Source organism: Cervus canadensis, chromosome 6 (assembly GCF_019320065.1).
Source record: "Cervus canadensis isolate Bull #8, Minnesota chromosome 6, ASM1932006v1, whole genome shotgun sequence".
Lineage (NCBI taxonomy): Eukaryota > Metazoa > Chordata > Mammalia > Artiodactyla > Cervidae > Cervus > Cervus canadensis.
Window position 1 is genome coordinate 77,018,647 of NC_057391.1, and position 14,887 is coordinate 77,033,533.

At 46.9% G+C, this 14,887-nt stretch overlaps 1 protein-coding gene across 1 annotated transcript in view; it reads left to right on the plus strand.

The window, feature by feature from the left end:
* TTC9 (tetratricopeptide repeat domain 9) overlaps nucleotides 1-14,678 on the plus strand; it is a 32,037-nt gene extending 17,359 nt beyond the window's left edge. The window contains exons 2-3 of the mRNA XM_043472425.1: nucleotides 10,914-11,096; nucleotides 13,063-14,678. Of these exons, the coding sequence (XP_043328360.1) occupies nucleotides 10,914-11,096; nucleotides 13,063-13,142 (263 nt within the window). The 3' untranslated portion in view covers nucleotides 13,143-14,678. The remainder of the gene's footprint in view (nucleotides 1-10,913; nucleotides 11,097-13,062) is intronic.
* Nucleotides 14,679-14,887: the final 209 nt, after the last annotated feature.

A 14,887-nucleotide genomic window follows, 5' to 3' on the forward strand; every position in this document is an offset into this window, starting at 1 on the left:
CATGACTCTTCGTAGCAGCATCACTCATAATAACCCAATACTGGAAATGACCCAGCTGTCCTTCAACAAATTAATAGTTTACAAAGTCTTGTGTGCACATGGAAAAACATTGCACTTTACAAGCACTGTATTGTAAGTGGAAAAATGCAATGTCTTAAATAAAACTGTATTTAAAATTGGCACCAAAAAAAAAAAAAAAAACAAAGTCTGGTACACTCATACCAGTGAATACTACTCAGCAATGAAAAGGAGTGAACTATCAATGTTTGTAACAGCTTGGATGCATCTCAAGGGGGGTTATGCTGAGTGAATAAAAGCTAATTTCCAACAACTTCATACTATATGATTCCGTTTATATAATACCTTGAAATGACAAAATTTAGAAACAGAGAACAGATTACTGCTTGTCAGGGGTGAAAAAGGAGGTGGGCATACAGGAGGGATGCTTGATGAAACTGTTCTGTAACAACTTTTGGGGATAGACAGAGGAAACTATGTTTGTGATAAATGGTATAGAACTAACATATACACACAATAGTGTGTGCCAGTCAGCCCTAAAGGAAATCAACCCTGCATATTCATTGGAAGAACTGTTGCTGAAGCTGAAGCTGAAGGACTTTGGCCACCTGATGCAAAGAGCTGACTTATTGGAGAATACCCTGATGGCTAGGAAAGCATGATGGCAAAAAGAGAAGGGGGGGGACAGAGGATGAGATGGTTAGATAGCATCACTGAATCAATGGACATGAGTTGGAGTAAATTCCAGGAGATAGTGGACAGAGGAGCCTGGTATGCTACAGTCCATGGGGTTGCAAAGAGTCAGACCTGACTTAGTGACTGAGAAACAACAAGGTTGGAATATCTAAATAAGATCTGTGGATTGTATCAGTGTCAACATGATAGTCAATATATTATACTGTGGTTTTATTAAGATATTGTCATTGGGGAAACTGGGTAAGCGGTACAAGGGATCTCTGTATTATTTCTTACAAACTGTGTGTGAATCTAAAACTATCTCAGTAAAAATTTGAATTAAAAAATAGGATCATTGGGGTTAGTCTTGCCAGCGGCAGCTAAGATAGATGTTGTTTCAGGAAGAAACCAGAGAAGTGTCACATCGACCCTATTAGTATCACAGTCGACTCTCAATGGAATTGGAGATGCAGGTGGTTTTAGGACATAAAAGAGAGAAGCCTTGGTGGAAACTCCACACTTGGTTTTGTTTGTTTGTTTTTGTCTTTGAATGCAGAGAAACAAGAGGACGAGAGGGTCCTGGAGAGTTACATAGGAAGCATCCAAATGAGATACATAATAAAATGAACACAGTCTCCATCAGGGTTCCACAGTTACACCTGACAAGAAGCAGAACTCAAGCCTCAAAGCTGCCTAATGAAGAAACTGAATTAAAATTCCTTATAGGCAGTTGAACATTCTAGGAGAGCACTGTGGGTAATGCTTAAGAGCACAGTCTCAGGTGACGGATGGCTTAGAATCAATCCCAGCCCTGACACTTGTTTAGCTTTGTGACCTTTGGCAAGTGACTGAATGTCCTTGGGCCTTGGTTTCCCCATTTGGAAAATGGACAAAATACTAGAACCTACCTCACAGGGTATGTCAAGATTAAACGAGTTAATGCTCAGAATACTGCCTGGCCCATTCATGCTTGATCAAGGTTACCTGCTCTTACTCTTATTACCCTTTCTAGGAGGATAGATGAGTACCACCTCCTGGTGCAGGGCTGGATTCTCCCGAGCTCATCATGAAACATGTCAGCCTTCTCCCTGTTTCTTCATTTCCTTGACCTGGGCTTCTGTTCACCAGTCAGAAGTCTGTAATCACCAAGAAGAAAGTAACCCCTAAATGTCACATGTTGACTAAGAACAATTGTTTGCTTATGTGTGCACTGAACTGAACTGAAGGTCTTCTGGGACCTGTTTGCCCTTGGGGTAATCCTGGGGTTCCCAGTAGCTCTTCTGGACTTTCATGGTTTAACGGTGGATGTTCCTTAGGAAACGTACATTGAAAATGCTAGAATGTAAAGCACTAGCTCAGGTGAGGTGGCCCACCTGCAGGAGCCCACTGGGGACTTATTAAACGTGTGGGTTACAAGGACTTCCCTGGTGGTCCAGTGGTTGAGATGCTGCACTTTCAATACAGGGGGCACAGGTTCAATCCCTCCATGGGGAACTAAGATGCACATCAGTGCAACGTGGCAAAAAAAAAAAAAACAACAAAGCAAAAAACTGGATTACAGGGTTCTTCCCTAGACCTTTAGAAGCTACATTGCTGGACATGGGGCCTGAGAATCGCCATGTTAACTAATGATGATTAGTTAGCATGGATGATTTAATGAGAAACACTCATCAGATGTCAGGGTCTGGCACTTGAGAAGCCCTGACTTTTCTCATCCTGCACAAAAGCCTTCAAGGTAGTGTGTGTGTGTGTGTGTGTGCCTATATGCTTGCATGCTCAGTCACTTCAGTTCAACTCTTTGTGACCCTATGGACTGTAGCCCACCAGGCTCCTCTGCCCGTGGGGATTCTCCAGGCAAGAATACTGGAGTGGGTTGCCATGCCCTCCTCCAGGGGATCTTCCCAACCCAGGGATCGAAACTAGGTCTCCCACATTAAAAGGTGGGATCTTTATTTTTACCCAATTCAAAACCGAGTCTCTGAGAGGCGAGCTGTTTTAACCCAAGGACACCAGGTGAGTGCCAGTGCTGGGGACATTGTCTTGAATCAGCTAACTCAGAGGCACTGAAATTGGCCAGCCACTTCTCTACTAAAAATATTTCCCTCCTCCCTCAAAGGCCGTCTCATGCTCTATAGAGTCAGGAACCAGACCTGTTCATTTTTCTGCCACATCTGGCTTTCAGAGCTCCTAGCTTTCCCGAATTGTCAGGACTCCAGAGGAGCCCAGCATCTTTGGGTCTGTCTGCTACGCCATCCGTAAAGCTATCAGTGAAATACAGATGGTGGTTTCCAATCATCCCCTTGTGATGAGAGAAGGGCTGAGAGCAAGCAGGAGGCAGGATTCCTGTCTGCAGTTTAAGGGGGTAGATGGGTGGAGGTGGGGGCGTACAACCAACTGTGGATTCAGAGGCTATCTAATCTATAAGTGAAAAGAAAATAGTCCCAGAACCCTTTCCCATTCTTTCGCTAAGCCTCCTTTTCTGGCTACAAAGCTGCCTTTATTATGCTTTCTGCGTATACCCACCCACCTCCCCCCCAAACACACTTTCAAAAAGGAAACCGGTAAGTAAAACTAAGCATCAAACTTAGATATGGGAAATGTTTGAGTCAAGTGTGACTTTATATACATCCGAGACCAGGAAACAAAAAATGAGAAATCGGGGTTGGGCTCTGCCTTTGCTGCACAGGTTTGTGGGTGGAGCATTTTTGGCTGATCTTTGAATCAGCTCATGTCCACGAGCATGTGCCATGGGTCTGGCCCTGTGCCCAGGCTTCCTTCATGGCTCAGTGGGTAAAGAATCCGCCTGCAGTGCAGGAGACGCAGGAGGGGAGGGCTTCGGCCCCTGGGTCGGGAAGATCCCCTGGAGTAGGAAATGGCAACCCGCTCAGGTATTTTTGCCTAGAAAATCTCATGGACAGCGGAGCCTGGCGGGCCGCAGTCCACAGGGTTGCAAAGAGTCGGACACGACTGAGCACGCACAACATTGCACCCAGCTGTGTGGTGCACTTTCTCACTTCATCCTCAGAACAGACCGGTGAGGTTGACAGAGTCACCATCTTTATTTCAGAGACAAGGAAACTGAGTCTCAGAGAGGGCCAGTCACTTTCTAAGGCCACACAACTGGCCAGGAGTAGTCAGCATAAAAAAAAGAAAAAAAAAATGTGCATTACAGGATTCCACCCTAGTAACTCAGGTCTGCTCTTAAATTCTTTGTACCCCTTAGAAAGTAGACATCTCTTTGTGCAAACTGGAGATGGCCCATCTCCTCCCAGCTGTCTTCTTTGCCCTCCTCACAATCCAGTGACTTAAAAGCAAGCCAAACAGATGATTTCTGAAATGAAGATTCCTAGGCGTTTGGGAGGGCCCAAAGCTTTAACTCAACAGCCACTGTCGAGGGGAAAGATCTGTGTGTTACGTGGCAAAGGCCACACAGTCACACACCCTGACCTAGTAATTATAACCCTGGGATTATAGGTTATATTTACCATAAACAAAACCTCCATGAGTATATTTGTCATAAAGCTACTTCAGTATCTAAAATGTAGAGGCAACATAAATGTCCAAAAAGGAAAAAAAGAATCAAGGGAAGAGCGTTGTTTCCAGAACTCTTGAGTTCAAGTATTCATGTACACTGAGAGGAAAATCAGCACTTTTATGGAAAGGTGAAGTTGGGTGGGTTGTAGCAGTCCTGGGTATGAAGTCTAATAAGTAAAAATATCCATCATTTCACTGCACACACTAAATTTCCATTGCTATGCCATAGAAAGACCCTCTGTCACTTTGCAGTGTATATAAGTATCAAATCACCAGGTTATACACCCGAAACCAACAAAATATTTTGTCAGCTTCACCTCAATTTCTTTTTGAAAAAGGAATCAAGATGCTAAGGAAGACCCTCTAAATTACTTTCCAAAATGTGTCTGACCTATTCTTGAAAATCTGCTTTAAATTAAGCTGTAGTTTCCTGCACTCTCTGTGCAGGATTTGGAATGGAAATTTTCTCTGATTAACATACATGTTGCTGGGGAAACCACATTTGACCAGTGATTTCCTAAAGAACGAACGTTTATGACAATCGGTTTTTGTGCCGGGCGCTGTGTGAGGCATATAACATACATTAATTACCTCATTTTATCATCACAGGAGTTCCTGCAAAATAGGTATTATTATCTGCATTTAACGCATGAGAAGGAGGCCGAGGGAGATGAAGTAACCTGCCCGAGGGCCTGGGCTAGCCCGTGTTGGAGCTTGGACTCCAGCCTGGAACTCTGTCTCCAGATGCCACCCTAATCTGCAGCCAGGACTGGCACAGTCCCCTGAGCCTGTTCAGAGTGGTCGTGACCTAGACCAGCTGTGAAATGTCCTGAGTGTCACCTCTCCCCAGATCCAAGCTCTTTCCACTTGACTGCTATGCCAACGCCCCTTGAAATCAATTTGAAAATAGGTCAGATCGTTTGGTTTGGGAAAATTTCCCTGAGGAATGTAATAGCCACTTTTCAGGCCCCCTTCCAAAAGAAGAGACCAGCAAGGTGTATTAGTCTCCTAAGGCCGCCATCGTAAAAGGCCACAAACTGTGTGGCTTAAAATAACAGAGATGTGTTGTCTCACGGTTCCGGAGGCTAGTTGTCCAAGACTAAGGTGTTGGTAGGGTTGGTTCCTTCCAAGAGCTGCGAGGGAGAATCTGTTCGAGGCCTCTCTTTCAGGTTCTGGTGGCCTCCAGCATTCCTTGGCTTGTAGGTGACCATTTTCTCCCCATATCTCTTCACATCATCTCTCCTGTGTGGGTCTGTCTCTGTGTCCAGATTTCTCCTTTTTATAAATCATATTGAATTAGGGTCCATCCCGCTGACCTCATTTTGACTTGACTATCTCTGTAAGAAGGTTGCCAAAGGAAATGGCAACCCACTCCAGTGTGCTTGCCTGGAGAATCCCAAGGACAGAGGAGCCTGGTGGACTGCATTCCATGGGGTTGCAAAGAGTCGGACATGACTGAAGTGACTGAGCACTTCTGTAAAGACCCTCTCTCCATGTGGGATCACATTCTGGGGTGTTGAGGATTAGGACTCCCAACATACCTTGTAGGGAGGACACAATTCAACTCCTAATGGCAAAGCAGCCTTGGGGAGTGGGCTCCTCCTCCTCACTCCCGGACCTTGGTAGGTCTTTTCTTTCCTCCCATCCAGCCCATGCTCCCCTCTTGTCCAGCAGGTAAGGGCAAACAGCAGTGAATCAACTGTCAGAAGAAAACCAATGGCTCCATGAACTTGGTCTTCCGCCTCCCATCTAGTTTCCCTTCATGTCATGCCAACAAGTGGCATTTTGCCCAGGCTGTCACCATGCCCTGCATGCACCAGGAAAAACAGAAGCAAAACAAGTGTCGGAGCCAAGAGAGCCTGACATGTTTTAGCCAGAGGTCTTGGTGTGGTTACCTTGGGCAACATCTAACTTATGATTTCCTCTGTCTGAGTGTGTGAGCGCTTGTACAAAAGGGTTCTTCAAGTTCCTGATTCTCTAACATGCTCCTACTGCAGATTCCTCTATGGAGCTAAGAAAGCCTGCCAAGCTCTTTCCATAAAACCATACCCTAACTCCCCAAGGTTGGCAGTGGAAGAGGCATCTCCACATGGGGGGCGTAACAGGATTCACAGCCCCAGTTCTTGTCCTCCAGTTTTACCTCTCTCTTGTAAGTTGCACCAGCCACCTCTGCTGGCACCAGCTTAGGCTCAGGGAAGGCACTCCTTTCCAAGTATGAAGGGAAGCTTGTCTTAATTCTTCCCTGCTTGGCTAATTCCAGGATGCTGCATTTATTCAAACTTGTCAGAAGACCCCAAACCAGAAAGTTCAAAATACTTCTTTCAAAAGGGCTTCTATCAATAGATAAGGTGGTCTGGGAGCCCAGGCCCATCTCCACCTGCCTCCCTACCCGCCTAATAACTGCATCTTCAGATCCAAATATACACCGAGGCCACAGGCAAGGACAAGCCCCCTTTCCATCCAGCCTGAGACCTGCCTTCCCAGGTCCACCCTCTCCTCTGCAGAGACTGGCCAGCAGGGGCAGCACTCACTCCCTGCAGGGAAAAATCCTGCAGGAAAAAAATTCAGAATTTTGGCTTGGGAAGACCACATCCGAACATCATCCAATCTCTGTGCCCAAACAAACCTCCACAGGGAAGTGGCGGAATTGTGTTAGACAAGCCCTTTCTTTCACTTCCCACCAGTTCTGATGGTCATTGCCAACAGAATATGCCTACCCAAAGTAACAGAACAGAATTCCTTTGGAAGAGGAACCAATGAGACAATTTCATCCTTCTGTTAGGTGGCGAGTGTTTATATTCATAAGCTGTTAGATGGAAATGCATGGCAGAGATTACTCAATGAAGTGGAGTCTTTGTTTTACAGGTAGGAAACTGAGGCCCAGAAAGGGAAAGTGATCTGCGTAATGTTGGCTAGTGGTAAAAGTGACTCTAGAATCCAACTCTTATGATTCTCAGCCCAGCACTCTTTAGCATATTGATCCCTGCTGTATAGTGGAGCACAGAGACTTGTTATCTTAAACCTTAATTCAAACAGAGATCAAGTTGCTACAATGTGGAAGAAAACTTTTCATGGATCATCAGTGAATCCAAAATGGCAGTCTAAAATCTCCTGGGATAAAGGGCTCTAAGCACATGAGTGTAACAGCAGAGGAAATATATTTCAGGGTGTTCCTAATGCTAGTCATTTCTAACTCCTGGATGCCACTTACATTAATCCTTTTCTCCTGCCTTTCTGCCTCCATTTGGGTCAACCTAGTCACCATCATTTCATCATTCAAATACACTCTTGCCTTAAGAATAAAGTCCCAGATCCTCAACATGAACCAGAAGGTTCCATGTGTCCTGGTATCATCTTGCTTTTCTAGCTTTATTCCCTTTTACCCTTCCCTTCAGTCTTTCTGCTCCAGCTGGGCATGGCTTCTCAAAGCTCCTCAAATAGGTGTAATCAGTCTTTCTTTCTTCCTGCCTCCCTCCCTCCCTCTCTCCCTGCTTCCCTTCCTATCTTTCCTTTACTTTCCCCTCTCTTTGTCTCTCTCTTCCATATGTGTGTGTTAATCGCTCAGTAGTGTCCAACTCTTTGCAAACCCATGGACTGTAGCTTGCCAGGCTATATGGAATTTTTCCATGAAAAATCCATGAAATTTTCCAGGCAGTAATGCTGGAGTGGGTTGCCATTCCCTTCTCCAGGGGATCTTCCCAACCCAGGAACCAAACCTGGGTCTCCTGTATTACAGGCAGATTCTTTGCCATCTGAGTAACCAGGGAAGCTCTGTTCCCTATAGAAAGCTTCTTCTTTCCACCTAGATCAGTGGTTCTCACACAAGGGTGGTCCTGCCCCTCCCAGGGGACATTTGGTGATATCTGGAGATATTTATTTTTTTGCTTGTTTCAACTGGCATCTAGTTGGTAGAACACAAGGATGTAGCTAAACATCCAGCAATGCACAGGACATTTCCCCACCCCCACCCCACTAACAAAAAATAAAATATTGATAGTGCTGAAGTTGAGAAACACTCAACCTTTGGAACCCAGCTTAAACACCACTTCTTCCAAGAAGCCCTTCCATGACACTTGATATTGGTTTAGGGCCCCTCCCCCCTCAGTAGGCTCCTACTCATCACTTCTCTTTCATAGCCCTTGGCACATGGGAGTATTTGAGATAATGTACCATCTGCTTTCCACTGCAGTGTATCAGCTCAAGGATGGAGTGGAGTGTTAGGTTCATCACCTCATCCCAGCGCCCTATACAGTACTCTGTGAAGTTAGGCATCATTTTTTGTTTTGTTGACCCTAGGACACAGAGGAGGCCAGTTTACACAGGTGCCCTGTCTTTTACCAAGTGATGTGGTTTCTAAGGGCTTCGCACGCAGACCCACAGATACCTGAGACAAGAGCATGGTCTTGGGAGCCAGGTGGAAGTGGGAGGATATCACAATTCTGCCACCTCCAGCAGGTTACTTAATTTCTCTGGAACTGGATTTCATCATCAGTAAAAGAAGCATAACATAGAACCTGTCTCCTAGAGTTGATGTGAAGATGAAAAGATGAGTACCACTTCTGACATAGGGTAAGGGATTAATAATTGAGAGGAAGTAAAAGCAGTGGGACAGTAGACCCTTAGACCTATTCTGAGGGTCTCCTGTAGCCCCTAGGCCCTGGGTAGTGGGCAGAGGAATGTGGATGGGACTTCAAGAGACTGCTAGTCAACCTGTCTTTCTTAACTTCTTCAACTCTAAGATGTGCCTACCAACATCTCATCTTACTTACCCCATGGGCTTGTTATATGCACCCCAGATAACTCCCCACCCAAACAAGAGGGGTGCCTAAAAATTACCTGTAGGAAGGGCTGAGTACAGTCCAGACTGTCTTACCTCCTCCACCCTCGGTCTTCTTAAGAGCTCTGGCCTGCCACCCTTTCTTACCTGGATTCCCCATCTCCATCCAGGCGTTTGGAAAAGCAGCCCGTTTGAATTAGAGCTCACCCCAGATTCCTCCGTCTTCCTGGGCTCTGCCTCTAGTGCTGGTAGGGCCTCCGCCCGCTGTAACCTGCCTGGCCCCACCTCCCACACGGCCTGGACCCTGGTCCACAGCCAGGTCTCACAGCCCACACCCGATCAGCAGGGGAATTCCAGACATTTTCACCGAATGAGACCTGGAAATTGATTGCTATCATTCTTTTGCTCAAGGTGGGGGAGGGGAAGGACTTCCCGTTTTCAGGCCTTTTTGCTTCCCCCCCAGCTTTAGACATTCAAAACCTGTTTTTGAAAGAAACAAAGGTCCTCTGCCTTGACTGCTCGGGTCAGCAGACAGAAGTGTCTGTTTGAGAATGGAGGGTTGGACAGGAAGAAGACTCTCAGCAGAGAACAGAGGACATAAGTTGGGACACAGAGACGTTTCGGATAGGCACCCCTGTAGCCCTGGGGGCAGCGCTTGGAGCCAAGTCCCACGCAGGGAGCAAGCAGCCAGTGAGGTTCAAGGCTTTTGACAGAACTCCATCCGCAGAGCTGTGTGAGCGCCAAGACAGACTCCAGCAGCATGGGGGCAGGGCAGGGGGCAGGCAGGGGGCAGAGGGGCCTTGACTCCACGGCTGAGGGAGGAGAGGGGAGTGTGCCGGTGGCATCAGCTTGGCACGATGGACCCACCCACGCCCACGGGATGAGCAGCCTGCTGCTTCCGTCAACAAGTCTGACTTTCTGCCTTGGGGCTGGTGGGACCTGGCGGGGCAGCTTCCAGATCTGGATTGCTTCTCTTACATTTCCTGGTTCTCACACCTTCCACTCAGTCTGCAAAGGAGGATGTTTCTCGTTTGGGGTTTTTTGGGGTTTTTTTTTGGTCCAAACTGCTTGACGAAAGATCTGGCCTCTTAATCAGCAGTTCAGATCCCTGGGAAGTTATTTAGGGAATCAAAACAGCTCTAGTTAGACCCCCTAAAGATCAAAATCTGTGACTTGCCTCTATCCAGAGGATGGTTCTTCCACTGTGGGAGAAACCTTAGTGCAAAGGACCAGGGCATCAGCAGCCTCCCCCATCCCACCAGTCAGATCTTGGCAGGAAGCAGCAGTTTGACCTCCCAAGTCTCTGCTTTTATTTGCTTTGAAGAAGGTGCCCTACTCCCCACACCACCCTTTTGAAACATTCCTGCAGTATGTATAACACATCTTTTTGTCTTCTGTCAATGCTTGCTAAATGCTTGAGTGGTAGAATGGAGGCCAAGGAAGCTCAGAAGGGCTGGGATTAGGGTGAGGCAAATGAGCACCCCCGCACCCGGGGCACAATATATAAGGAGGCGCTCAGTCTCCAGGTGCAGGCTTCCTCACCCTGACCCTGGCCCTGTGACTGATGGCTGGTGAGAGAAAGCTTCCAGGGGAGACGGTTTACTCAGAGATGACAGAAGGGGCCCCACGTAGGCACTGGCCAGCCTCAGCGGGGAGCACAACTCAACCCATAATATAAGGCCAGGTAACTTGCTCATTGAAGGATACACCACTTGTTGATGGTGAAACTACATCCTAGAACCCAGGATCATTTGATGACAAATTCCATGGCATAGAGCCCACTGTAAAGCCCGGGCACCTGTAGTATATATACCTTTACTGCTCCGAGAGGAAGAACCAAAGAGAGACATTCAGAGGCTGCCGCTGTTGTGTTGATGGCACCTTCCCTTTTTGCTCCCTTCCTCTGCAGCCTGCCTGCTCCAGGCTGAGCTGGTGAACTATGAGCGAGTCAAGGAGTACTGCCTCAAAGTCCTGAAGAAAGAAGGGGAGAATTTCAAGGCCCTTTACCGGTCCGGTGTGGCCTTCTACCACCTTGGAGACTACGACAAAGCACTCTACTACCTGAAAGAGGCAAGAACCCGACAGCCAACAGGTAAGGCGGCAATTGCTGTTTTCACCTACAACCCCCCAGGGTCAGCTCCCAGACCATCTCACCTCGAAGGTCAGCTTTTTCTGGCTGGCAGGGCCAGGCAGGGGTAGAAATGGCAAGTGAGGGGCCAGGTGAGTGCTAGGTCTTGGAAGAAGCAGAGCACATAGAGTCTGTGCCTTTGAGATCTGAGTTCCAAGGAGTTTGGGCACCTCTTCTGTTTAGATAGGATATGGATTTCTTCATTTTTCCAGCCCAGAATCCAGCCCTCTTTACTTATTCATTGAATCCATATTGCATTCTTACTATGTGCCAAGATTTGTGCTGGCTGCCAGGGATGTTGATAAGAAGATGCAGTCCCTATACGTGAGGAGTTCACATTCTGGTTGATGAGACAGAATACAAATGGATAATTTGGAGGGTAAGCCCAACATTCTTCCAGGAAGAATGCTCCTCCAGGCAGATCCCAGATAACAGAGTATGCATTATCTGTACCATTCACTTAAGTCATGGCCACCAGCCCCACCATTCATTCATGCCACAGATATATACTGAAGCAGGGCCAAGAACTCTTCCAAGTGCTGGGCAAATAGCAGGGAATGATGCTCAAAGATGATGCCTTCAAGGAGTCTGTGTTATAATGGAAGAAGACGGACAGTAAACAGACAGATTGGTAATGTAATGTTTAATCGTAGTGAGTGCTATAAAGAAAATAAAGCAGAGTCAAAGGATAAAGACTAAAGTGGGTGCTATTGCAGACCGGGTGGTCAGGAACACCCTCTCTGAGGAGGCATGTTTTAAACCTTGACTTTGACTTGCTGTTGCCATGGTTGTTCACATGGCTGATTTTTTAAAAATGCAATTCTCCTTCCAAGGAATCTTGCTAGAATGAATTTACAAATACCCAATATACTTTTTTCTTTTTTTTTAAGAACACTAATATCTTTATACGTTGTTGATTTGTTTTCTGTATATAATTTGTGTTCCTCCCACTACACTATAAGCAACTTGAGGACCAAGAATGAGACTCATTCAACAGAATTTTCTTGAGTACATGCTATATGTCAATACTGTTCTGAATGCCCTGCCTGGCATTTTGGAATATTAGACAGCATTCCTTTCTACTCCTGGAAGTAGACATCTCAGGCAGCCCTGAAACTCTTATATTCTGGTGTGTCCTTTCCCACTCACTAACTTAAGGATTGGAATTGGAAATTCTTCTATTTGTGGTCAGGTAGTTGCCTAGAAGAGCAAAATTGGACAATGAAGCACAAGTCCTTTTAAACTCTCCAATTAAAAAAAAATTACAATCAGTCAATATTTACTGATCATTTCGATTGAGTGCTTTTAGACATCTATTTTGATCCTCTCAGCAGTTTTATGAGGAAGGTTTTACAGTCCCTGGGAGAGGCAGCCTTTGGAGTCAGGTGCAGTGACTATGTGTTATCTCCTTGGGCATCTGACTTGATCTCTTCGGTTTTAATTTTCATCACAGTCAGGATGATGAGACATACCTTACAGGATTCGAATGAGGGCTCATTGAGACAATGAAAGTTAAAAACATGACCCAAAGTAGACACTCAAAAATGGAGGTTGTTTCTTGCAAGACAAGACAGGAGACGCAAAGAAACTGGTAGGTTGCCTGAGGTTAAACAGTAGCTAACTCTGAACTAAAAGTCTCAACTCACTGAGCTGACTGAGGACCACCGGGATTGCTGCTGCACAGAAATAAGGGAAGAAATTCTCGCTCCTGTCCTCTCCTTCCCATCTGTCCTCTGGGGCACGGGGACCTGTCCCCATGGAGGCAGAGAAGGAGAGGAACTGCACTCCGGGTGCCTTCTCGGTCACCCTGGACCTTGGCTGAGAGAGCCTGGCCTGTCCGTGATCTGCAGATGCAGCTTTGGTCTGATCCCCTGTAGACCCACCAGTCCCTTCACCAGCTGCTCCCTAAGGTGTATTTCTCTCCTCACAGACACCAATGTGATTCGATATATCCAGCTGACGGAGATGAAGCTCAGCAGATGCTCCCAGAGAGAGAAGGAAGCCATGTAACCAGAACACCTTTCTAGAGCCGCGCCTGGCCCGGGACATCCAAGCACCGCGTGGTGGAGAGACCCTCCCTGGGTTCTGTTCCTTTCTCCTCACTTCCTCCTCCTATTACCCCTCATCTCCTTATCTACTCTCTTTGCGCATGGAAGGAGACCTGCGGGTTTGGAATCTGGTGGGCTGCCCCGACAGTGGAAGACAGCCTCCTTTCAGGAGGGGCAGCTGCTGAAAGAGACCCGGCTTTGGCGGGAACAGCCGGAGAGGACTGTCACAGGTTGGGAGTGCCATTACAGCTTCGACTTGGGCCAGCGCTCCTGACAAGAGGCAGAGCCGGCAGGTGGACCCTCCCCGAGGCGTCAGGCATGGAGCCCATGGGCTGGACCCCTCCACAGCTTCTTCACAGACTGGAGCATCTCACAGCAACTGTGATGAATCCAGGAGCCAGACAGACACCAGAAGCATCGGCTAAGCCCACAGAGTCCGAGAATTTGTACACTGGATTTCTGCACACACACACACAATGCCCGCTCCCCACCCCCAAGAACCCTCAGCCCCTGCCTCCCTCCCTCCCTCGTTGTCTCGTTCTGTGCTTTCTCCTCTCCCCCTTGGGGATCTGAGACTCTGCCAGGATTCACATGCCATTGAAACCCACTCTCAGTGCCCGCTGGTGACCACACATACCATTCCCCCAGACTCCCGCCCAGCAGGCAGCTGTGACTGCAGAAGTCAGGGTAGAGTGGGCCAAGGACTGACCACATAGGACTGGGGGGAGGGAGAGATGACGTCTAGGGGACAGAGCATTGTGTAGACTGGGAGACTGAACTGTGGATGAAGTTAAGTGTGAATAAAAATAAATGAACAGGCAGCAGTCCCTGTCACTTCTGTTGGAAGCAGCCCACTGCCTCACTTTTACTCCCTCCCCCAACCCTCAGTCAGAGTTGCTTACAGCCAGGCAGGATGGGGCTTCCCCCAGAGCAATGGGCCACTTGTCCAGTGATGTACAATGCTGGTTGCGCCTTTGTGCTTTTAGAGTAGGCTGGGATTGTGGAGACTGCCCAGGGACTTGGCTGGGTGGGAACCTGTAAGCCCCTTTTTGATGAAATTATCTGGACTCAGTATCTAGCACGTAGAATGCGTTCAACAAATATTTGTTGACTGAGTGAATGATGACTGCAGACTGGTTCTCCTGCCTTAAACTCATTTTATCCCAGCCTAGGCTCCAGATACTTATGCTCTTTTTGCGATGCCATGTAGCTTCAGTCAAATAAGAAACATTTACTGAGGGCTTCTTGTTTGCCTGTCATTGTGCAATATGCCCTGGGACGAAGGATGTAGTCCCGGTCTTCAAGGAGATGGAAGAGTTGAGAAATAGTCATAGGAGATTATTACCAATGACACCTTTAATTTATATGATGCTTTAAGATTTTCAAAGCACTTTCATGTATTTTTTGTGTGATCAGTGAGACAATACTGTACAAATTAAAATATATACAGATGCAATAATGTTAATAGTGAGCATTTATTAAATGCATTCTCCTCAGATCTTTACATGTATAATCTCATTTCTTTCATGTAATTACCCTGCTATTCCCATTTGATGGATAAGGAACCTGAGAAACAGAAAACTTGTCCAAGGTTGCATGGTCTTAAGTGGCATAGCTAGGATTTGAACTGAGTCTGTCTGACTCTAGAGTTTCAGCTGTTAACTTCTCTGCAGTTAGTTGCTGCCCTAAAAAGTACTGGATTGGCCA